The 25,740-nt window shown below is 42.6% G+C and overlaps 1 protein-coding gene across 3 annotated transcripts in view; it reads right to left on the bottom strand.

Annotated features, from left to right (window-relative positions):
- The window catches only part of carm1 (coactivator-associated arginine methyltransferase 1), an 83,378-nt gene that overhangs the window by 53,241 nt on the left and 4,397 nt on the right, over nt 1-25,740 (bottom strand). Inside the window, exon 2 of one of the 3 annotated variants that reach the window (XM_063035927.1) lies at nt 5,043-5,138. The exons of the other annotated variants lie outside the window; for them this stretch is intronic. Coding sequence (XP_062891997.1) covers nt 5,043-5,138 — 96 coding nt within the window. The remainder of the gene's footprint in view (nt 1-5,042; nt 5,139-25,740) is intronic. 3 annotated transcript variants of the gene reach the window in all.

Raw genomic sequence — 25,740 nt, 5'->3', positions numbered from 1 at the left:
CCGAACAGCTAAGCTCCTTCCCTGGAACTGCATTCTAGCCGCCATTGCTTAAACACGTGCTTTACCTTGATTTATTTTGTGTATCTGTTAGCAAGACAAGTTCTAAGGTATCGGAAAAGCCTAAAAGAGCTTGTAAGGGTGTCACACTTAGCGTAAAACTAGACATAATTAAGCGTTTCGATCGTGGTGAATGAAGTAAGGACATTGTCCGCGCGTTGTACTTGCCTGCGTCCACCATTCGCACTATTTATATGCAGAGAGAAAGAATTTTGAAAGCTGCCGATGTTACTGTTGGTTCTGCTTGTAGCAAAGTGGTCTCTCTTAGTCGGCATCCAATAATGGATAAAATGGAAAGTCTATTGCTTGAGTGGATTGATGGGTGTACAAAACGTGGTGTTCCTTTAAGTTTTCTTATACTTAAGGAGAAATCAGCCAGTCTTTTTAATAAACTGAAGCAGAAAGCACTGGAAGATGGTGATGAAAGTGTTGCGAAAGTGGAATTTAAAGTTAGTCATGGGGGTGGCTTGATCGGTTTCTGAGGTGAGGGCAGCTTTATAGCTTAATGTTTATCGGAGAGAGTGCTTTGGCTGATACTGAAGCTGCCAAAAAGTTCCCAGCAAAATTAAAGAAAATAATTACAGAAGGTGGTTATTCGTATAAGCAAGCGTTTAACTGTGACGAAACTGCAATTTATTGGAAAAAATTGCTGAGCAAGACATTTATTTCGATAGAAGAAAAGCAGGTTAAGGGACACAAGGCATTGAAGGACAGGTTTACCCTAATGCCCATTATTAACGCCACTGGTGATGCTGTCCTTAAGCCTCTACTAGTGTACCATTCAGAAAAACCCGAGGGCACTTAAAGGCATTAATAAGAAAACACTTCCCATTGTGTTCCATTCACATCCTAGTGGTTAGAATACCCAAGTGCTTTTTTCTGAGTACATGAGTGGATATGTTAGTCATTTTGTTGAAAAATACTGTAGAGAAAATAACTTCAGTAATAGGTGTCTTGTGATTGTCGCTAATTGTGCTGCTGATCCGCCTGACATTACCGAGTATGGCGGTAACATTCGTGCTGTGTTCTTACTGCCGAGTACGACATCTTTGCTGCAGCCGTGCAACCAAGGTCTAATGGCCACAATTAAGGCTCACTATATGCAAAACGTGATGCGTTTTATTGGAAGTACCATTGACAGAGAGGGCAACTCCGAAGCGTCTTTGCGAGAGATCTGGAAAGAATACAATATAAAATTGGCAATCACCAACATTGGAGATGCTCTCGATAGCCTAACAGTCTCGATGAGAAATGGCGTTTGGAGGAAACTGTGTCTTCCCGATTCCGGTAAGTGAAACTACAGTGTACATACATTATTTCTACTTTATATAGGCTATGTACTTTTATGTGTTATTTGGTATGATTTGGCAGCTTCATAGCTTAAAGGTTACTGGAGAGAGTGTTTCTGCCGAGAGCACTTGTGCCGTGTTTCTGCCGAAAGTGCTTCCGCCGAGAGTGCTGCCGTGAGATTTTTGCTGTGCTAGACAGTGCTGCAATTTACAAAGTATTTCTACTTTATATAGGCTGTGTATTTATCATATCATTCCTGCTTTTACTATATGTCACTGTTATTTCAGGTTTTACGCGTTATTTGGCATGATTTTGTAAGTTAATTTTTGGGTCTGGGAATGCTCAAAAAATTTTCCCATATTAATACATGGTAATTGCTTATTCACTTTACGACATTCTGGCTTATGAACCGTTTCATAGGAACGCTCTACCTTCAGATAGCATGGCAAACCTGTATCTGCTGAACACCTACGCTCTATCCGCCAGAGAGCAGGATCTCCCAGTGGCCACACATTTTAATTCCACATCCCATTCCCATTCTGACATGTCTATCCATGGCCTCCTCTACTGTAAAGATGAAGCCACACTCAGGTTGGAGGAACAACACCTTATATTCCGTCTGGGTAGCCTCCAACCTGATGGCATGAACATTGACTTCTCTAACTTCCGCTAATGCCCCACCTCCCCCTCGTACCCCATCTGTTACTTATTTTTATACACACATTCTTTTTCTCACTCTCCTTTTTCTCCCTCTGTCCCTCTGAATATACCCCTTGCCCATCCTCTGGGTCCGCCGCCCCGCTTGTCTTTCTTCGCGGACCTCCTGTCCCATGATCCTCTCGTATCCCCTTTGCCTATTACCTGTCCAGCTCTTGGCTCTATCCCTCCCCCTCCTGTCTTCTCCTATCATTTTGGATCTCCCCCTCCCCCTCCAACTTTCAAATCCCTTACTCACTCTTCCTTCAGTTAGTCCTGACGAAGGGTCTCGGCCTGAAACGTCAACTGCACCTCTTCCTAGAGATGCTGCCTAGCCTGCTGCGTTCACCAGCAACTTTGATGTGTGTTGCTTGAATTTCCAGCATCTGCAGAATTCCTGTTGTCTGTATTTAATTGAATTCATTCTTCCCTCTACCAGTGAAATGTTCTCTGTGCCACTGGCTGCAACACAAGCCCAAAACATGATCAATCCACCCCCGTGCTTAACAGTTGGAGAGGGGTTCTTTTCATGAAATTCTGCACCCTTTTTTCTCCAAACATACCTTTGCTCATTGTGGCCAAGAAGTTCTATTTTAACTTCATCAGTCCACAGGACTTGTTTCCAAAATGCATCAGGCTTGTTTAGATGTTCCTTCGAACCTTTTGAATAGAACTTTTTGGCCGCAATGAGCAAAGGTGTGTTTGGAGAAAAAAGGGTGCAGAATTTCATGAAAAGAACACCTCTCCAACTGTTAAGCACGGGGGTGGATCGATCATGCTTTGGGCTTGTGTTGCAGCCAGTGGCACGAGGAACATTTACTGGTAGAGGGAAGAATGAATTCAATTAAATACCAGCAAAATTCTGGAAGCAAACCCCACACTGTCTGAAAAAGCCAAAGGTGAAAAGAGGATGGCTTCTACAACAGGATAATGAACTTAATCACATCTCACAATACACAATGGACTACCTCAAGAGGCGCAAGCTGAAGGTTTTGCCATGGCCCTCACAATCCCCCGACCTAAGCGTCATCGAAAATCTGTGGATAGACCTTAAAAAAACAGTGCATGCAAGATGGCCCAAGAATCTCACAGAACTAGAAGCCTTTTGCAAGGAAGAATGGGTGAAAATCCCCCAAACAAGAATTGAAAGACCCTTAGCTGGCTACAAAAAGCGTTTACAAGCTGTGATACTTGCTAAAGGGGATGTTACTAAGTACTGACCATGCAGGGTGCCCAAACTTTTACTTCAGGCCCTTTTCTTTTTTTTGTTATTTTGAAACTGTAAAAGATGGAAATAATAAAGTTTTCTTGTTTAAAATATTAAAGAAATGTGTCATCTTTAACTTTATGCCTTTTAGAAATCAGTTCATCTTTTACTCGCTTAGCTATTCACAGTAATAGAAATTTTGACTAGGGGTGCCTAAACTTTTGCATGCCACTGTACATATACACACAGTGGTCACTTTTTTTTTGGTACAATTGTACAGCAGCCTATTAGTGCAAATATCTAATCAATCGGCATCTCAATGAGACATGGTCAAGAGGTTCAGTTATTAATCAAACCAAAAAAAAAATGGGAAAGAAATGTGATCTAAGTGACTTTCCCCGTGGAATGATTGTTGGTACCTACATTATGGTTTCAGTATCTCAGAAACTGCTGATCCCCTGGGACTTTCGCACACAATAGTCTCTAGACATCCCATGAGTGGCAGTTGTTAATGAGAGAGGTCAGAGGAGAATAGCCAGACTAGTTCAAGTTAACATGAAGGTGACCGTAACTCAAACGACCACATGTTACAAAGGATGGTGAGCAGAAAAGCATCTCTGACTGAACAACACATTGAACTTTGAAGTGGCTATAGCAGCAGAAAGCCACACCACATTCCACTCCTGTACCTAATAAAGTGACCACTGAATTTATACTGGGCTCTGATTACAGTTAAGGCAATTAATGCTTTAGGATCTGGTTACCCTCAGTTTTTTCATCTTTTATACTAATGCTCCAACAAATCCATAGATCAGATTTGCCTATCTCTGATTATCAATCTCAAGAGTTTTGGTAGGAATTGGCACTGCACCGCAGTGACATGCAATCAGTGGGCAGGTTCCTGGTGCTGTGATTTCACTCTTTCCCTGTGCCATAGAATTGGTGGTCAGATCCCGAGTGATGGCCAGGTAAGGTGAGCCGAACTGTGTAGGGTGCATCTGTACACTCCCCACCTTCATTTGGCTGGGAAACATTGATCTACCTGAAGAGCACCAGAAGACATCAATCTGGTGGTTCTGCAGAGCACTTGCTGACAATTGTTCTGAGCTCTTCAGAGAGCTCAAGGGTTCTGGGCTAGGCCAGAGACTTTAGTTCACATTGGGAACTGGGGTAGGAATTTGGGGAGAAGGGAGGGGTGGAGGGACGAGGGTGGAAAGAGGATGATTTCATACCTGGCAGAAGGCACGAAGTAGAAACTGGTAGTGGCCTCACTCATGGAGAGTGTGAGCTGCCAGTAACTGAAGAGTGAGGATAAATTTAGGGGCTATCAATGCAGAAAGAAGTAGGAGAAAAGGAAAATGAAAGAATGAATTGAGATAGAGGGAGAAGACTGTAAGGAAGACAAAAGGAAAGAAAGGGGAAGGGGCAGGCAAAAATCATATTTGTTAGCATGCATGAAGTGTGCGAAAGTCCTGAGGCTGTACAGTAGAGCTAATTGCTGCTAGACCAAGACTTTAATTGGCCTGCAATGATTACGTAATGTTAAAGGAATACACATACAAACAACTTCCACTCCTTAGATATGGAGCGGTAGCACGTCACCCTTCATCCCAATAGAATGCTCCAGGAGACCTTAATCAAAAAGCAGTCGTTACTAAAACTATGACCGGGGGCATAAACATTCTACTTTAAGATACTTCTAGATTTATCAGTAAATAATTTAGGTTCTTCACAGAAAATTTAAAAAGAAACAAAAGAATTTAACAGAGCCAACAACAAAATGGCCGTTTACATCTTATGTCTACAGGATCCTGGTTGTTCTGGGAACCAGCAGGAGAGGTTTTCCTTCCATCTGAGAATGTTGGTGGGACACAATAACCTTTCTTAACTGCAAATGGAACAAACAAAAAACATTATATTTGACTTAAACTAAAATCATCACCTACACAGGCTATAGCAAGCAAGAGGGTTTGGATCACCTCAGTGGAACTGCAAAGCCCCAAGTAGGGCTGAAGTAGAAACAGTTTACATAAAATTGTCATCTCATGCACAGAATATTCCCAGACAGGATTAATCCAGGCTCTCAGGTACACATTATCCATGTAAAAATTACCAATTGTACAGAAAAATAAATCTGACCATTTCCCCCAGAGCTAATTACACAGCAAAGACAGAGCCAGCTAGTTTCAGCTAAATGCAATGCTAAGAAGTTGGAAATAAATATTGCTTGAGGGTGTTCCAGAATGACAAGATACTGCTGAATTAAACTGCTCAACTCTTTAAATATATAAAGCATGACAGGATTTAGAAATGTGTACAAACACAAATTGACTAAGTAGAAATTAAATTCATTTTTATACATTTTATGGAATCAGTATGTTCCACTGCTCTATACAGTTAACAGAACACAGAGCAGTACATCACAGTAGCATGTCATTCAGCCCATAATGGTTGTGCCGTTATTATTAAACTATCTCACCATTCACCACGTGTCTAAAATGCCACTACTGTTTCGGATGAAACAATACTAAAACATGGATCAATGGGGGAATTACACTACTAATGTGGATAGCAATGTCCCACACACATTGATGGAATAATCTGATTTTTAGTGATACTGTTCGTGGGATATATATTGACCAGGGCTTTGGGAATAACTCCACTCTACATCACAAGTTTTCACACACAATTATTTGCATATAACCTGAGTGAACACAAAATAGCGCTTCCAACAAAGCTATAATTCCCTTCTTAACCATTATGTGCTCAAGCCCCTAGTTAGAATTTCTTCTCTAGAGAAATAAAGGAATTTAGAGAAACCAAAAACCAGAGATGGTTTAAAATGAGAGATAAAGATTTAAAAAGGACCTAAAGGACAAGTTTTTCCAACATAGAGGGTGATATGATAATGCAATGAACTGTCAACGAAAGTGGTTGAGGCAGATACAATCACATTTAAAAGGAGAGGGGGATTTGGGTCAAACACTGGGAAATGGGGCTAGCTTAGGTGGGTAGCACGGATGACATGGATAGCTTGGGCCAAAGAGTCTGTTTCCATGCTGTATTACTCTATGACTAAGACTCTACAACTTTCTAAATAATGTCAAGTGCATGATTAACATGGGCCATGACATCTGTCTTTGAAAACAAACGTATCATGCAATCTATAACGTCTAGATGCAGCCTTCACGTAATACCAACAAAGCAGCACTGGGTTGGGAATGAGGACCCGTGACACGGTCAAGCTTGTGAGCACTGAATCAGGTTTGGCAATTTAAAAATCACCATGGATTTTGATTAGAGTAATCTTTATACAAGTAGTGGCATGATATTGCCGGTTTTGGAAAGGATTTCTAGCTTTAAGTAATGTGCGAAAGCAGCCAGCCAACCACCCTCGCCCCACCCACCATCAGCTGACTGCACGTCAGGTATGCAAGTGGCGCGGTAACAGATAGAGGAGAGCTGTTACCTCACAGCTCTGGCAATGTGGGTTCAATGACAGGCTCCGCTGGTCTCTCTCCTGTAACTTCATGGATTCCCGTCAGTGTGGCCGAAGTTCCACCCACATCACCGAGATGTGCGGGTTGGTAAACTGCTCCTAGTGTGTGGGGGAACTGGTGGGAATATGGGGACAAAAGGTTACAGGGAAAATTAGTTGGGGGCTGTGTTTGCTCTGTGAACAACAGGCTGGGGCAGCCCTTGAATGTTGTAACAAGATATGGAAAGCAACTTCAAAAGTGTGTGGCGTGCCCTAATTTGCTAAATAAATTGCTAATAAATTGTTGCAAGATGTGAAAAGCTCTGAAAAATGTTAGGAAGTATAAATAAATTATGCTCTGGTGGGTATACAAATAGAAGGTCTCTGGATATTGTACATCCGAATAGCCATGCTATCTGCCCTGCTCTGCACCCCAATGATCCAGGTCAAAGATATACTAGAAAAATAGTTCTGATGGAACATCATCAATCTGAAGAGTTAACTTGATTTCTCATTCGACAAGTGCTACCTAACCTGATGAGCATTTCCAGACTATTACAAGATTTCCTTATTCTGAGCCCATTTTTGAATGGAGATTCAAAATGACCTCCCCAGCTTAGACCATGAACAGTCTCGTTTCACCTCCTGCTGAGAATGAAATTTCAGCTTCTAGTTTGAATGGGGCAAGGTGGACAAAACCACTAAACTGACCACTGAAAATCTAAATTCTTAGAAATAAATTACATCTAGCACAATTTTAAATGTGAAAACTCTGCTACTTTATTTGTTCAGGGACTGAAGCCTGAAACAAAAAGATATTTTATATGTATTAAGTTACTTCTTAATCACTTTAAAATATCAAATCCTCAGCTGCTCATGATAATTTGCCTGATCAAAATACTGTATTCACATCCCCTGGAGAACAATGTTTGATCTGCAAGGCACCTGTAGATTTTCCCCAGCTAATCACCAAACAACAGATCTGAATGAAGACAAAACCTTCCCTTTCATTACCTGATTGTGAAACATTCCAAAAATTTAGGCTCTGATTAAATCCCATGCCTAGAGGAACCTAGGCATACTTAGAACTGCAACTTAGAATGCTTGTACTTTCCAAAGGTGCTAGAGATTGTCCAGCCTTTTCTCCAATTTCATCATTAGTCATAACATTTATGTGTCAACATTACACAATACAATACTAGCTAATACTACCTGGCAAATTCCCAGAGCACATAATCTGCAGAGAAATCAATTGAAAAGCACTCCACACAGGGGAAAAAAATTGCATCAACAAGCCACCGCGCTGTTCAGGAAAAGGTTTTCTTGATGGACTCAGGCACAGAAAATGCATGGCACAAAACATCATTACATTGCATCACCTGCTCTCCTACACAGAGGGAGATTTTACCTTTACACTCTTTCATTGCTATGCTGCTCAGACTTGAAGAAGGAGTCTACATCACAACACTGCATTCACTATTGATACGCTACTGCCAGGAATTACATTTAGAAAAAAATATTTTGCTCGGATTTACACGAGTGTGGTTAGAAGTTCTCTGCTCCCACTTACAGCCTTCCTTACACAATGGTTCGGCATTGTTCTGCAAGCATTAAATGTGAGTGTTCTGTTTGGGATTATCAGGTTACCTGAAGCCTGGAGCTCCCTCTGAATAAAAACTGACAGATGTGGAAGGAAACCACATTCTCTAAGTGAATTAAAAAGAATAAATTGAGGGAACACAGCTGTCACATAGCTGAGATTTGAGTTCACTTCAGAGCTTCCTGTGGGGTGTAGGGGGCAGGGTGTGGAAGGTGGCTGTTGGAAAATTCTCTTACCATTCAAAGGAACGAACATTCATTTCAACACACAACCATACAACTGTCTTCAAATGACAAGCACTTAGAGGCGAGGAATCCTCAAAGAGTTTCAAAATGATCAACACTCCACCCAGACCAAGTTACTTTCCGAACTGTTACGAAAGCATCTAACAAAAGAAGGCCCACGTGCCCATGGGTATTCAAGGTAATAAGTGGTGTTCTTTTTAAAAATGAGGAGATGCTGAAATCTCAACACCCTCCAGCAGTTTTGAGAAATGCTGGCCTTTCTGAATAGATGCGTGATAATCACTATGACACTGTGAATGACCTTTGAAAAGTGCAATCAGGAAACAAGGCTCACATGAACATATGGGCACCCAAAATGCAGATTTATAGAAACAAGATGACAATCAGAAGGCCACTAATTCCTGATCTCAACTTGAAGCAAATCTAAATTCACTCAATCCGAGAAGCCTCTTCAGGATTTATTTTAAAAAGGCAGACATTTCAACAACAGAACTTGGGTAACAAAACAGGCAGCTGCAGTTGACAAGAAATCTTTTTGGCATGTAGCCCACCAAATGGCACATCATACAGCAGCCAAATAGGAACCTTTAATAAATCATCCAGGAGATGGGACCATTACTACCTCCTTTATTTTAATCCGGCACCAAAATTTGATAGAATAGAGGGTGGCATGCAATATTGACTCAAGTTTGACCTCTTAATCAACAAAGCTCTGGACTGCAGCTCCCAGAGGGGAAACTGAGTACTCAGTGACACTTAAAAAGCCCAGTGAGCCTTTCAGAATAGTCTCTTAAGCAAAATGTACACCTCAGTGATGGATTTATGGTTGTGGAACAAGCAGACTGCGTGGCACAGAAGGTGCATGGCATGTTTAAACACAAGATAATCTACAAATGCTGGAAATTCAGAGCAACACACAAAACGCTGGATTCCTCCCCATAGATGCTAGCTGACCTGCTGAGCTCCTCTAGCATTGTGTGTGTGCCTGTTGAACAGCATGCTTGCCGTTAGTCAGGTTTTAAAAAATTCAAACCTTTGAAGTTGGGAACTCGTGTTGCAGCTGTATAAAACTCTGGTTAGGTCACAAGTGGAGCTTTGAATTGGTTTATTACTATCACATATTGAGATATAGTGAAAAGCCTTTTTGTATATTGCTCATACAGATCAGACCATTCCACAGAAGAGGGTAAAAGAATAACATGTACAGAATTTATTATGTTGGTTGTTGTGGTAAAAGGAGGGATGTGAGGCTTTGGAGAAAGTGCAAAATGATTGCAGGGTGTTGCCTGGATTAGAGAGGATTAGTTATAAGGAGAGCTTGGACAACCTGATAAATGTATACAGAATGAGAGACATAGATACAGTCGTTTCCACAGGGCGGAAATGTAAAATACTAAAGGACACATATTTAAGATGAGAGGGGAAAATTTAGAGCAGATTTGCAAGTTCTTTTTCATATGGAGAGGGTGACAGGTTGAAATAAACTGTCAGGGGAAGTAGTGGAAGCAGATAAAATAGCAACATTTAAGAGGCATTCAGGCAGACATGAACTTGCAGGAAATTGAGGGATTGAAGGTGCAGGCAGAGGTGCAATTTAACTTTGCAAAAGGGCACTCCAATGCTGTTTTGTTATATATAAAAGGAAATATTGTCCAAGCTCTTGCACCATCACCTGCAATTGCTTACATTGTAGTAGTCTGTGCCCGAGTTTATAAATCTAAACAGAAAATGCTGGAAATACCCAGCAGTGCAGGCATCATCTCTGTTGGAAGAAACAGGTTTTCCTAGTTCTCATAAAAGAGCACCCATCTGAATCATTATTACCTATCCCTTTCTACAGACGCTGCCTAATCTGAGCATTCCCTGCATATTATACAATTTCCAATTGCAGCATCCGCATTCTGTTTCTGATATTTGATTATTGTGGCAAGCTCTCACTCCAGGACCAGAAATATCCAGTGCACGGCTGGAATATTGCTACAGACCATCAGGTGAGCAACCCAAGGGCTTTTAAATCAGGCTCAGATTGCTCGTTCTCAACTCTGAAATTCGGAGCGCTCCCAAATTTGAAACAACTTCTTGCTTCATCCGACTGCAAAACAAAGTAGTCACTCCACTACTAAGAAATCTACTTTTTACTCTAGAACATCATAGAAACATAGAAGACCTGCAGCACAATACAGGCCCTTCGGCCCACAAAGTTGTGCCAAATATTTCTTTACCTTAGAACTACCTAGACTTTACCCATCGCCCTCTATTTTTCTAAGCTCCAGAAGTCTCTAAAAAGACCCTATCGTTTCCGCCTCCACCACCGCCGCCGGCAGCCCATTCAACGCACTCACCACTGTCTGTGTAAAAAACTTACCCCGACATTTCCTCTGTACTTACTTCCAATCACCTTAAAAATATGCCCTCTCGTGCTAACTATTTCAGCTCTGGGAAAAAGCTTCTGACTATCCACACGATCAATGCCTCTCATCATCTTGTACACCTCTATCAGGTCACCTCTCAACCTCCATCACTCCAAGCAAAAAAGGCCGAGTTCACTCAACCTAGTCTCATAAGGCATACTCCCCAGTTCAGGCAACATCCTTGTAAATCTTCTCTGCACCCTTTCTATGGTTTCCACACCCTTCCTATAGTGAGGTGACCAGACTGAGCACAGTACTCCAAGTGGGGTCTGACCAGGGTCCTATAGAGCTGCAACATTACCTCTCAGCTCCTAAACTCAATCCCACGATTGATGTAGGCCAATGCACCATATGCCTTCTTAACCGCAGAGTTAACCTGCATTGCAGCTTTGAGTGTCCTATGGACTCGGACCCCAAACTCCCTCTGATCCTCCACATTGCCAACAGTCTTGCCATTAATGCTATATTCTGCCATCATATTTGACCTACCAAAATGAACCACCTCACACTTATCTGGGTTGAACTCCATCTGCCACTTCTCAGGTCAGTTTTGCATCCTATCAATGTCCCGCTGTAACCTCTGGCAGCCCTCCACACTATCCCCAACACCCTCAACCTTTGTGTCATCAGCAAACTTACTAACTCATCCCTCCACTTCCTCATCCAGATCATTTATAAAAATTACAAGGAGTAGGGGTCCCAGAACAGATCCCTGAGGCACACCACTGGTCACCGGCCTCCATGCAGAATATCACTTGTCTACAACCATCTTTGCCTTCTGTGGGCAAGCCAGTTCTGGATCCACAAAGCAATGTTCCCTTGGATCCCATGCCTCCTTACTTTCTCAATAAGCCTTGCATGGGGTACCTTATCAAATACCTTGCTGAAATCCATATACACTACATCTACTGCTCTACCTTCATCAATGTGTTTAGTCACATCCTCAAAAAATTCAATCAGGCTTGTAAAGCATGAACTGCCTTTGACAAAGCCATGCTGACTATTCCTAATCACATTATGCCTCTCCAAATGTTCATAAATCTTGCCTCTCAGGATCTTCTCCATCAACTTACTAACCGCTGAAGTAAGACTCATTGGACTATAATTTCCTGGGCTATCCCTACTCCCTTTCTTGAATAAGAGAACAATGTCCACAACCCTCCAATCCTTTGAAACCTCTCCCGTCCTCATTGATGATGCAAAGATCATCACCAGAGGCTCAGCAATCTCCTCCCTCACTTCCCACAGTAGCCTGGGGTATATCCCATCTGGTCCCAGTGACTTATCCAAATTGACACTTTCCAAAAGCTCCAGCACATCCTCTTCCTCAATATCTACATGCTCAAGCTTTTCAGTCAGTGCAATTCATCCCTACAATCACCAAGATCCTTTTCCGTAGTGAACACTGAAGCAAAGTATTCATTAAGTACCTCTGCTATCTCCTCTGGCTCTATACACACTTTTCCACTGTCACACTTGATTGGTCCTATTCTCTCACATCTTATCCTCTTGCTCTTCACATACTTGTAGAATGCCTTGGGGTTTTCCTTAATCCTGTCCACCAAGGCCTTCTCATGGCCCCTTCTGGCTCTCCTAATTTCATTCTTAAACTCCTTCCTGCAAGCCTTATAATCTTCGGGATCTCTATCATTACCTAGTTTTTTGAACCTTTCGTAAGCTCTTCTTTTCTTCTTGAATAGATTTACAACAGCCTCTGCACACCACGGTTCCTGTACCCGACCATCCTTTTCCTGTCTCATTGGAACGTATCTACGCAGAACCCCATGCAAATATCCCCTGAACATTTGACATATTTCTTGAGAACAAATGTTTCCAATTTATGCTTCCAATTTCCTGCCTGATAGCCTCATATTTCCTCTTACTCCAATTAAATGCTTCCCTAACTTGTCTGTTCCTATCCCTCTCCAACGCTACGGTCATCATCACAGCTTGTCACACCAGACAGCTAGCCACTCTAGTGTTGTTTGGTTGATGTTGAGCAGGTCAGTGTCAGCTAAATCAGGTGAGAGTGGGCAGTTGCGCAGAACGTGTTCAATGTGTTTAAACCCCACTTCCGCCTGTCAAGCAGTTCCCTGTCTGGGAACATTTCTGTGGGGTCTTGCACTGTATTGTTTGGTGGGGTTCTGGCTTCTGTTTGTTGCCAGAGGTCAATCCTGTACATTTGGGGGGAAGTTCCGTGCGGTAGTTCCTCCACTGTAGCAAAGCTTTTCCTCGATTTTAGGTGGTTGGAAACTGGCACATGATGATGTAGTGGGTGCCGTGGATCCGAGTTCTGGTTACCTTTTTCAATTTTTGTTGTGTCTTCGGATCTCTGGGGGAGATAATAAAGTCTGTAAATGATGTTAATGGGCGTGGGCGCAGTGTGCCCGTGATTATTCGGCAGGCTTCGTTAAGCAACGAGCCTATTTTCTTCACATGGGCTGATCTGCCCCACACAGGTGCATAGCAGAGTGCTGGGGCAGTTGATCTAAGTGTGTGAGCATTAGCTCCCCAATTCGTGCCTGCTAATTTTTTCAAGAGAGAATTGCGAGAGCCAACTTTCCCTCAGAGTTTTTGGATGTGGGTGGCAAGTGAGAGCATCCTATCCAGTGTCGCGCCCAGGTAAATTGGAGTCGGATGGTGTTCGAGCTCCTTCCCACACCAGAAGATCTTGAGTTTCTGAGCTGCTTCTCGATTCCTCAGGTGGAATGCACACACTTGAGTTTTTGAGGGATTTGGGTTCAGAGACCATTTTTCAGAATAATACTTCATTGCTTCGAGGACTGCTGTAAGTCGTACTTCAACTTCTTGGCAGGAGTTAGCTTGTGTTGCTATGCATAGGTCATCTGCTTAGATAAACCTGCGTGTGTTAGGAAAGGTTGGTTGGTCATTTGTGTAGACATTAAATGTTAGAGGTGCCAGGACTGATCCCTGTGGTAGTCTGTTCTTTTGTGGACACCACCTACTCTTAATTCCATTCATTTCTACATAAAATCTGCGATTTTCTAGGAGGCTTCTTATTACTTTGACTGTGGTTTTGTTCTTTAACATTTTAGGTAATTTCAGTAGAAGGCCTCTGATTCACAGTGTCGTATGCTGCTGTTAAGTTAACGAATACTGCCCCTGTAATTTGTCACATTTCAAAGCCATCCTCAATATACTGGGATAAGTTCAGGACTTGACCACAGCAAGGGCGGCCTGGCCCGAACCCAGCTTGGTCTGGTGTAAGAAGATCTTCAACTAAGGGGGATATTCTTTTCAGTATTAGTCTCTCGTAGAGTTTATAGAGGGTGCAGAGCAAGGAAATCGGTCTGTAGTTTTTAGAAATGTTGGGGTCTTTATTGGGTTTTAGGAGAGCAACAACTTTGGCTCTTCTCCACTTTTTAGGTATCTTTAATGATCTTAGGCAACAGTTAAAAAGGGACAGAAGCCAGTGGAGTGCTTTAGGTCCAAGATGTTTAAGGAATTCATTAAGAATCCCATCTATGCCAGCAGCTTTGTTGGATTTTAGCTGTGATACTTCATCCTTTAATTCTTCTAGGGTGAGAGGTGGGAAGTTGTTATTCTCGTTTGAGAGAGCTGACTCCATCTCCTGATGTTGCTTTTCCTTTTGTCTCCGTTCCTTGTTGTTTGGTCGACCATTTAGTATCAGTTGGTGGGCAACCTGATTGGGTGTTACAGCAGCAATTCTCTATGGTGGTCTATTGTCTGAGTTGAGTTTCCAAACAGTTGCCCATGCCTTCTTACTGTTCTTGGTCATGTCTGTGTTTTCTATCAGTTTCTGCCAACGTTGTTGTCTCTCTTGGCTCAGTAAGGACAGAACTGACTCTCTCATTTCAATTATGTCTTGACCAAACGGGTCTTGATCGTATAAGTTGACATACTCATCATAACTTTGCTTGATATCACTAGTCAATCCCTGAATATATTTGGTTCTGCAGCCTCTAGGTATGTTCTGCTGTGCTACTATTCAGATTAGTCAGACAAATTCATCATAATGATCATAATGCTATGGTAAAGGAGATAGAATTGTGATCACCATCTCCAAAATGCTCTCCCACTGAGACCTGACACCTGACCAGGTTCATTTCCCAATACCAGATCAAGTACACCATCTCCTCTTGTAGGCTTATCTACATATTGTGTGAAGAAACCTTCCTGAACACACCTAACAAACTCCACCCCATCTAAACCCCTCACTGCAGGGAGATGCCAATCAATATTTGGGAAATTACAATCTCCCACCACAACAACCCTGTTATTATTACTCCTTTCCAGAATCTGTCTCCCTATCTGCTCTTCCATGTCCATGTTACTATTGGGTGGTCCATAAAAAACATCCAGTAGAGTTATTGATGCCTTCCTATTCCTAACTTCCACCCACATCATCCATTTCCATTCCTGCCTCAGCAGCTGAGATCGTAACTCAGGCTGATTCAGAAGTACAGTATTGTGCAAAAGTAATAGCCATATATTAGGGTAGTAATTCCATGTAGGTAATTTCACGACATAGGTGATGCTGATAAATCCGATTCTGATATGGGCCTCTATTATGGACTGAGAGTGGGAAGGGGGCAGGGAGAAGGGAGGACGTGGGAAGCTCTGTAATGATCAATAAACCAATAGTTTGGAATCAAATAATCTTGCCTGGTGCCTTAGGGTTGTGTGTGTCTGCACCTGTGCCACATGGCCTAATTCTTCCCTGTTATCTTAGGGTCTTTCAGCCCTTTGAGCAACACCACCCCAACAACCCCGATTTAATCCTAACCTAATCATGGAACAATTTACACTGACCAATTAAGCTACCCGCTACATCTTTGGTCTATGGGTGGAAACCAGAGCACCTGGGGAAAACCCACACATTCCACAGTACAGACTCCTTAGAGAGGATGCCATGACTGAACTCCGAACTCCAACACCCTGAGATGTAACAGTGTCGTGCTAACTGCCATGCTACCCTGGGGCCCTCGCAACCTCCCTCTCCTCCTCAAAATGCCACTCAACAATGCAATCCTTGCAGTCACAAGATTCAAACTAACCACTTCAAGGATAGAGGTTCACACCATCTCCCTACTGGATTTATCAGCAATGCTACACTTGCAACCCATAGTTCAGACCTCTTCAGCAAGACCCCTGCTCCATCAAGACCATCATAATAATTAAAAAAACACAAGTTGAATAGTTGCCTTCTGCAGATTCCCATGACTCTGACAAGAAATATTACTTCATTCTTAGCACTTCTTTGAAGGGAAAAAACCCTAAGTAGTACTAAGACCTGTGTGTTCGCCCCTTTTGCTCATCAGCTGCTCTTTCCAACTTTCCAGCAGGAAAGTAGGATCTAGAATTAAAAATTTGATATCAACCCTTGCCCATGCACCCAGAAATAGAATGCTTTACAGTTGCTATATCCTCACTTCCAACCAGATTATATTTTTTAATTCATAAATGACATTCAACTTTCTGATGTGATTAGGCTCTCCTACATTGTTTCTGTGGGCTTCAGATAGCTAATCTGACAATAAATTTACTTTGACTTGTTTTTAGTGCACATATTCTGTTGGATTACTATGCCAACACTGCTGGTCTGAAGCTCAAGGCATCATGTTAGGCTTAATTGTGAACCGTTACTCTCTATAGATGCTGCCTGACCTGCTAACTATTCTCTTCATACCGTTTCTTTTTCAGATTTTCAGCACCTGCAGTTTGATTTAAAGCTGCAAGTCCAGTAGTTAGTGTTAGTTCTCTCTCTCTTTCTCTCTCCCTCCAACTTTCCCAAGTGGGCCACATGAATTGTACTGAATCCACGACTAGGGTTAGACTAAATACAGTAATGCTAATACAGTTGCCACAGAAAATAGACCTTTACTTAACACCACAGATAGTTCACAGAAGCGTTAACAGATAAACTTTGACACCAACCCTTCAAAAAGGTCAGATGAAGATGATTAAAAGAATCAGGTTATTCTTATTTGGAGGAGATATAGGGGGTTAAAGAATGGCTATCAATGATGGAAACTAGAGTACATGGTGCAGGAGGAGGAAGAGGCACTGAAGAGGAAATGTGGTGCAAGGATTTTGAAAATAAAGAGAATTTAAGAACAATTCTGCGAACAAGGGCTAATGCAGCCTGACAGGTAAACAAATGACTCAAGCTTCAAACCAATGGTGTTGGCATAGTAACCCAACAAAATGATTACGTACATTGACCAAACACCAGCCAGCTGAACTTCACAGGAACAATGCAGGCTAATAGATCAGAATGATGAACACCAGTTATGAACAAACAGTTGGAGGAAATCCACCATCACAGATACAAGCTTCCCCACCACTGAGGACACCTCCAAAAGGCAATGCCTCAAGATGACATCCATCATTAAGGACCCTCTCCACTCAGAACATGCCTTCTCATTACTACCACCAGGGAGGAGGTACAGAAGCCTGAAGACTCACACTCAACATTTTAGGTTCTTCCCCTCTGCTATCAGATTTCTGAACAGTCCATGAACACTACCTATTCCTCTTTTGCACTATGATTTTTCCATTGGAACTTACAATAATTCCTTGTATTGCACTGTGCTGCTGTAACACAACAAATTTCACAATACTTGTCAGTGATATTAAACCTGATTCTAATCCTGACCATCTTAAGCTCCCAAAACAAATGAGAGCTGTAAAGAATAATACCTACAAATATACAAAAGGGGTAGTTTTCTCCAAAACCACCCAGCCATGCAGGAATCTTTAGTTTGGGTTCATGATCCACTCAGGCCTTGAAGACAGACTTAATGCAAGGAACAAGTCAGTTCCAAGCAAAGGAATTCCTCGTTACCGATGCCAACATTCATCCCTCGAGCGAAAAGAGACACAGATCACAAAACCAACAGCACCCTGAAGTAATGCATTACAGGTTAAATGCAATGAATGTTTCCGAAAAGGATAGATCAGAACCATCGATACTACCTTTCGAAGTTCAAAGTAAGCAGAGATCACCACATACTACCCCGAGATGCATTTTCTTGCAGGCATTCACAGTAGAACAAAGAAATACTATAGAATTAATGAAAACACTCATACAAATAACCAATGTGCAAAAGATAAATTGCTCAAATAAAAAACAAATAATATTTAAAAATAGATAAAACTGAGAACGAGTTATCAAGTTCTTTGAAGTGCGTCCATAGGTTGAAGAATCAGTTGACTTAAAATGCCCACTCCCCACAAAGCACTCTCTTTCATGGAAAAAGTAAGTGACATCTACCCACCCCCACCTACCCACAAATTCTTGTCAATTAGAAACAGCAATGTATTCTACCTCCCACAAAGCCAACTATTAACATAAACCTTTCTCCACCGCCCCCCCAAAAGAAACTACACAGAAAGGCAGCAATAAGCAATAAGACACCAGGAAATAACATGATAATCAACTTAGTATGAAATGCAATTCCTACCACTTCACACCCACATCACCTGCACACCTTACCATCAGGTAATTTAATAACCAGACTAAATCTATTAAACAGCACTGTCCCTAGAGTGCACGTCACCCAGCACACCTCAAGAATGTAATTAACATGGTATCATACAATAAGTGTTGACGTGTGGCCAAGTGGTTAAGGCGTTCGTCTAGTGATCTGAAGGTCGCTAGTTCGAGCCTTGGCTGGGGCAGCGTGTTGTGCACTTAACCACACATTGCTCTGCGACGACATCGGTGCCAAGCTGTATGAGTCCCAATGCCTTTCACTTGGATAACATCGGTGGCATGGAGGGGGAGACTTGGCGGTCTTCCATACAACCTTGCCCAGGCCTGCGCCCTGGAAACCTTCTAAGGTGCAAATCCATGGTCTCACGAGACTAATGGATGCCTATGATGATACAACAATCCAACACACAATCCTAGACTTCAAGGTTTCTCACAGTTTCCAAGCTACAGGAAAGAAACACAGATCTACCACCTAATAACAGCAAAGATCCTAGTGTTCATGTGGTCATGTATTTTGAAATGTGTTTTATAAATGCAAAACTCTTAGTTACATAAAGAACACATTAAATTAGATATCAAGTCAAATTACCATAATCCAAATCACAAGTTCCCAGCAAGGGCATCTCATGATGTCAACGCTACATCAGATCAAGGAACAACCTATCTCCCCTATGCCTGTATATCAAGGCAGCGAAGCGACGCACCTTCAGTGTGTCAAATGGAGAGTACAGCCACATGACAACTAGCTTCACAACCATTCCTATCATCACAAAGCTGAATCTGCTTCCCTCAACTGTCGAGCATTGTATAATTCAGGATGCACAGAATTGTCAGCACCCCATCAGGCTCATATGTACAAATGAAATCCACACGAGTGCTGAATGAATAATAATCTGCCCCAATGGGACCATGGGGTAAGTAGGATATTTAACGATCATGAAAATGTTTCTTGGTGTACATGGAGAGGATCCTTCCACTTCTGGCTGTGGTCCATGAAGCTAACTGGGAATTTGGAATGAATATTACCAGAAGTGGTGTAGAGAGAGTGCAAGAGAGATTTACAGGCAAGTTAGGTAAACACACGAGGGGAAAAAAAAGGAATGACACAGACAGAAAAAAGTCAGACAATGATCAGGTGGGAGAATTCAAGTGCAGCACAAAGCAAGCAGAACTGGGTCTGTGTGAGATATTTGATATTCTACTATGTGTCTGCACTGATGCATAGCTTGAATCAGACGGCAAATTCATTCTGACTGAGTTTGAAACCCTTCCTAAGATCTCTACTGGGTTGATTAGTCACTGCTTTAGTGCTCACGCTTCTTGGTTCTGGTCCCAGCCATGTGTTGTCAACCCTGTCCATCTCCTTCCAAGTCACGATCAGCCCAAAGGTCAGGCTTCACTCTTCCCCAACACTTTGTGCTTATTATACTGTCACTGGAGAGGGTCCAGAGGAAGTTTACAGGAATGAAAGGAATATGAGGAGCATTTAATGGTTCTGAGCCAGTATCCACTGAAGTTTAATAGAATGAATGGGGGGCAGGGTGGTGTGTGAGAGAATCTCAGGCTCATCTTGAAACCTTCCAAATAGGGCTGATTGGCCTAATTTTGGTCCTATGTCTGAAAAGAGCCAAAAATAATCCAAAAGCAGACAGCTCAGCTCAGTACAGGAGTTCCGGGACTGAATGAAACAGCACTGAGAAAAGGACACAGGTGAAATGTTAAAGGCATTCTCCCCTCAGCAGTGAGGCTTCGCAAGGGCTCTCTAGGTGGGGTCACCTGAGGAATCATGTGGAAGTGACCAAAGCTCAAACTGGCCTCAAAGATTAAGCAACCAAAGTATACTGCTAGCTTTACCCCAGCTAACCATGGCTTAACACTCTCACCTACCGAATCTGGTTTCATGGAAATGCATTATACAGCACAAAAACAAACTCTTGGCCTTCTGAGACTGTGCCAACTATCAAGAACCCACTTACATTACAGATTGAGCACCCCTTATCTGAAATGCTCGGGGCCAAAAATGTTTCAGATTTTGGAATATTTGCACCCTGGGATAGCACCCAAGTTGATACATTTACATTACATATACAGCTTACGTACAACTGCTGTGAAGCTCTCAGAGTGACCAGTCCTCAGTAGGAGCACAGTCTGACGTGATGGAGTTGGGTCTTCCACAGACGGTCGGAGATGAATAGCCACCCCTGAACCAGTCTATTACTGGGTTCCAATGCTGCGATTGGCTTCATATCCGTCACCGATTTCAAACAGCCACCGCAACTCCGATGGTGGTGGTGGGTGGTAGGAGTAGTAGTTTTGTATAATATCCTTAATCATTTAGTGCATGATCAATAATGTGTGCATTGAACCATCAGAAAGATAAGCTATCACTGCCTTGGCCATCCAGGTGGACGGTCAATAGCTGCCTGGTATTACCATCATTCCCAACTCTGGATTTATGTGCTACCAGTAAGCAGTGTCACACTTGCTCATCACACAGGTACTGATGCAGCCACCCAGCGTATTAGATTTTCATCCGCAACCATCTCGGCAAACTCATCAATGAATTTCTCACTGCTTCATGATCAGCAGACGCGTTATCACCACAAATCATTAAAAATCTAATGCTGTGCCTTTTCTTAAATTTCTGCAACTAGCCTGAATATTCACAATGACCTTCAACTTTCAGATCATTGCTTGTTTCAGCAAACCATTACGTGGCATTATGTTCACTCCCACACTGATGAACCCACTCTTTCAATACACAATCGAGATCTTCATTTCTCACTTTATCCAGTATTTTTCTATTTTCATTAACTTCTGTTCATGACATACATGAAGACACTTCTCAGAACTGTGTTGTGTGCAGAAACCTACATATCGCCTGGGAACATTTCCAGCACGTGAAATTTTCCATTTGTGACGTCATGTCAGTGCTCAAACAAAAACATTTCAGATTTTAGAGGTTTTCAAATTTCGTAATATCAGATAAAGGGTGCTCAACGTGTATTGCTGTTCCTTTTTCATTCACCCCTAATTCCTCCCCCTAGTTACCCCACCATTCATCTGAACACCATAGTCAATTTATCAACTAAATTGTCAACTAAAGCAAGCATCTCTTTTTTTTGAATCCGGGAGGAAACACACGTAAAGCATGAATGAACAAACTCCATGCAGACAGAACCAGATGTCAGGATTGCATCCCGGTTGTTGGGGCTGAGAGACAGCAGTTATACCAGTTGCCCCACTCTGCAACCCTACACTATGAGCTCAAGTCAACCACAGCGTTGTACCCAAGATCATTCCTGCTACACACATCAAAGTTGCTGGTGAACACAGCAGGCCAGGCAGCATCTCTAGGAAGAGGTACAGTCGACGTTTCAGGCCTGCTGCGTTCACCAGCAACTTTGATGTGTATTGCTTGAATTTCCAGCATCTGCAGAATTCCTGTTGTTTGCGTTTTTATCATTCCTGCTATCACTTTTTCTTTTTAAATTTTTATTAATCATTATTGAAAATCAACAAGAGAAAAATACATCAAAATAATCAAGACAACATATCCATATATAGAATAAGAGTTAAACTATCAACCAAGCTGAACAGTATATCAATAATAATAAAAAAAACAAAATGTTAAAGCTTTTTTTTAAAATGGGAAAGAAAGAAAAAAGAACCCCTACTAACGAAAACAGAAAAAAACCCCTAATAACAAAAAAAACGGGGGAAAAAACCCATTTGGAGCACAAACCCAGAGCTATACGCCATACAAGTTTCCATAAAAAAAGACATCAATCTGCCAACCAAATCCATATACCCAAGCATCAGAAAAGGACCATCTTTATTAACTCAAATCAAATGATAATAATGGGCAAAAGAACCCCACCTTTTCTCGAAGTCAAATCTAGGATCAAAAGTTTGACTTCTAATTTTTTCTAAACCAAGACGTAACATCACCTGAGAGAACCATTGTATCAAAGTGGGAGCAGCGGGAATTCCTGCTATCACAGGTGCTGTCTCTGACATGCAAAAGATTAAAGGACACTCTTTTGAAGAGAAAGGGAACTTCAAGCAATGAGACCAAATTTTAATCTCAAACCACTAACAAAAAAAAATGGAAAGCAAAAAACTGAAGCTGGAATTTGAAATAAAAATAGAAAATGTTAGAGAAACTCAGTAGAATATGCAGTGCCTGTGGAGAAAGTGGTAAAAAAAAATACACGAGGTAGAAGAGGAGCATAAAGGATGCTCTCAATACCCAACAAGTCAGGCAGCATCTGTAGAGGGGTAAGACAGTTAATTTCACGGGTCGATCACCTGTCATCAGCGGATTGGAAGGTGAACATCATGTCACTGTTCAAAAGAGGATATAGGCAAAAGACAGGTAACTATAGGTCAGCTAGTTTAATGTCTGTAGTTGGGAAAATACTTGAAGCTATCACTAAAGAAACAGCCAGGCATCTGGAAAGAAATGGATTCATCAAGCAGACGTAGCACAGATTCACCAAAGGCAAGCCCTGTTTGACAAACTTACTGGAGTTCTTTGAAGATGTAAGTGCAGTGGATTGAGGGGAACAGACAGGCATTACCTACTTGGATTTCCAGAAGGCGTTTGATAAGGTGCCGCATAAAAGACTTGTCCATAAGATAAGGATGCATAGAGTTGGGGTAATGCATTAACATGGATAGAGGATTGGCTAACCAACAGAAAGCAGAGAGTTGGGATACATGAGCATTACTCTGGTTGGCAGTGGTGAGCGGTGTACCACAGGGGACATTAGCAATCTGGAAGAGGGGATTGAGCGTAATCTATCTAAGTTTGCTAATGTCACTAAATTGAGTGGAAAAGCAAATTGTGCAGAGATTACAGAGAGTCTGCAGAGAGATATACATAGGTTAAGTGAGTGGGCATACGTCTGGCAGATGGAGTACATGTTGGGAAATGCGAGGTCATCCACTTTGGAAGGAAAAATGAAAGATAATATTATTTAAACGGTAAAAGATTGCAGCACACTGCTGTGCAGAAGGACTATAAAATTATGAAACCGATAGTTAAGATAGGGGCAGGAAAGTTGTTTCCACTGGCAGGTGAGACTAGAACTAAGGGACATAGCCTCAAGATTCTGGGAAGTAAATTTAGGACAGAAAGGAGGAGGAACTGCTTTTCCCAGAGGGTGGTGAATCTGCAGAATTCTCTGCCCAATAAAGCAGTGGAGGCTACCTCAGTAAATATATTTAAAAGAAAAGTGGATAGATTTTTTGCATAGTAGGGGAATTAAGGGTTATGGGAAAAAGGCAGGTAGGTGGAGGTGGGTCCATGGTCAGATCAGCCATGATCTTATTGAACGGTGAACAGGCTCGACGGCCTACTCCTGCTCCCTTTCTTATATTTATCAGAACCATTGCGTGGCTTTTTGAAAAATGAAACGCTGTTCTTTGCACTTTGTTGGAAACATTAGAGGCCAAAGACAAATATGAAGAGAAGTGGGACAGTATAAACAACTTGCAGGTCAAATTTACATACTGCAGACAGTGGCTCTGAAGTCACCAATTTGGTTTCTGCAGAACGAAGTGGACCACAGCATGTGTTCTGAAACTGGTACATGGAACTAGGATATTGACTGACAGAGTGAGAGGTGAAATGTGGGAATTGGAGCTGATGCAAATGAGAGCTCATTTGACGACGGTGGAAGGAAAACCACTTTTATTGAAAAGGACAAGAAAGATGCTGTCAGCAGACAGACACGAAGGTGCTCAAGGTGAGTGAATGGAATGGAGACATTACAAAGAATGTTAGAGAAACTCGGCAGAATAAGGAGGTCAAAATAAGTCTGGGAGGCTGCCAACCTGCATTGGATACTTAAGCCAATAACAAAATGGCCATTGAAATTTTTCTCACACACGCACACGCAGTGGTCTCTCTATTAGGTATATCTGCTCATTAATGCAAATATCTAATCAACTCAATCTATAAAAGCAGACACAGTCAAGAGGTTGAGTTGTTGTTCAGACCAAACACTAGAATGGAGAAGAAATGTGACCTAAGTGACTTTGACTGTGGACTGACTGTTGGTGCTGGACAGGGAGGTTTGAGTATCTCAGAAACTGCTGATTTATTAACCAGAAGCCATGGATGACCGCGGAGGTGCGTGCGCTGCTGAGACCCGTGACTCTGCCTTCAGAGCAGGAGACAAGGCAGTCCTAACAACAGCGAGGGCCAAACTGTCCCGGGCCATCAGAGAGGCAAAGCGTGCACATGCCCAACAAATCCACAACCACTTCCAGGACAGCGGCGACACGTGGCACATGTGGAAGGGCATTCAGGACATCACCAACTACAAGACAACACCACCTGCCTGTGCTGCTGATGCCTCCCTTCCAGATGCGCTGATCAACTTCTACGCTCGTTCTGAGGCGGAAAATGATGTGGTGGTGAGGAAGACCACCCCTCCTCCAAACGACCAGGTGCTGTGTCTTACCGTGGCCGATGTGAGGAGATCCCTGTGCAGCGTAAACCCACTGAAGGCTGCTGGACCAGACAATATTCCTGGCAGCGTACTTACAGGATGTGCAGACCAGCTAGCAGAGATTCTCACTGGCATCTTCAACATCTCCCTGAGCAGCGCTGTCGTACCTACGTGCTTCAAGGACACCACCATCGTCCCCGTGCCGAAGAAGTCTTCAGTGTCCTGCCTCAACGACTACCGTCCCATCGCACTCACATCCATCACCATGAAGTGTTTCAAGAGGCTCGTCATGAGGCAGATCAAGACCCTTCTGCCCCCCTCACTGGGCCCCCTGCAGTTCGCGTACCGTCCCAACCGTTCAACAGACGACACCATTGCCATCACCCTCCACCTGGCCCTAACCCACCTGGACAAAAAAGACACACATGTTCGAATGCTGTTCATAGACTTCAGTTCAGCATTCAACACAACCATTCCTCAGAAACTGATTGGAAAGCTGAGCCCGCTGGTCCTGAACACCTCCCTCTGCAACTGGATCCGAGATTTCCTGACTGGGAGACCTCAGTCAGTCCGGATCGGGAGCAGCTTCTACAACACCACCACACTGAGCACGGGGGGCCCCCAGGGCTGTGTGCTCAGTCCACTGCTGTTCACTCTGCTGACCCATGACTGTGCTGCAACACACAGCTCGAACCACATCATCAAGTTCGCCGATGACACGACCGTGGTGGGTCTCATCAACAAGAACGACGAGTCAGCATACAGAGAGGAGGTGCAGCAGCTAATGGACTGGTGCAGAGCAAACAACCTGTCTC

This window comes from Mobula hypostoma, chromosome 29 (genome assembly GCF_963921235.1).
Source record: "Mobula hypostoma chromosome 29, sMobHyp1.1, whole genome shotgun sequence".
NCBI lineage: Eukaryota > Metazoa > Chordata > Chondrichthyes > Myliobatiformes > Myliobatidae > Mobula > Mobula hypostoma.
Note: the sequence above shows the minus strand (reverse complement) of the source record. Positions and strands in the feature narration are given on the sequence as shown.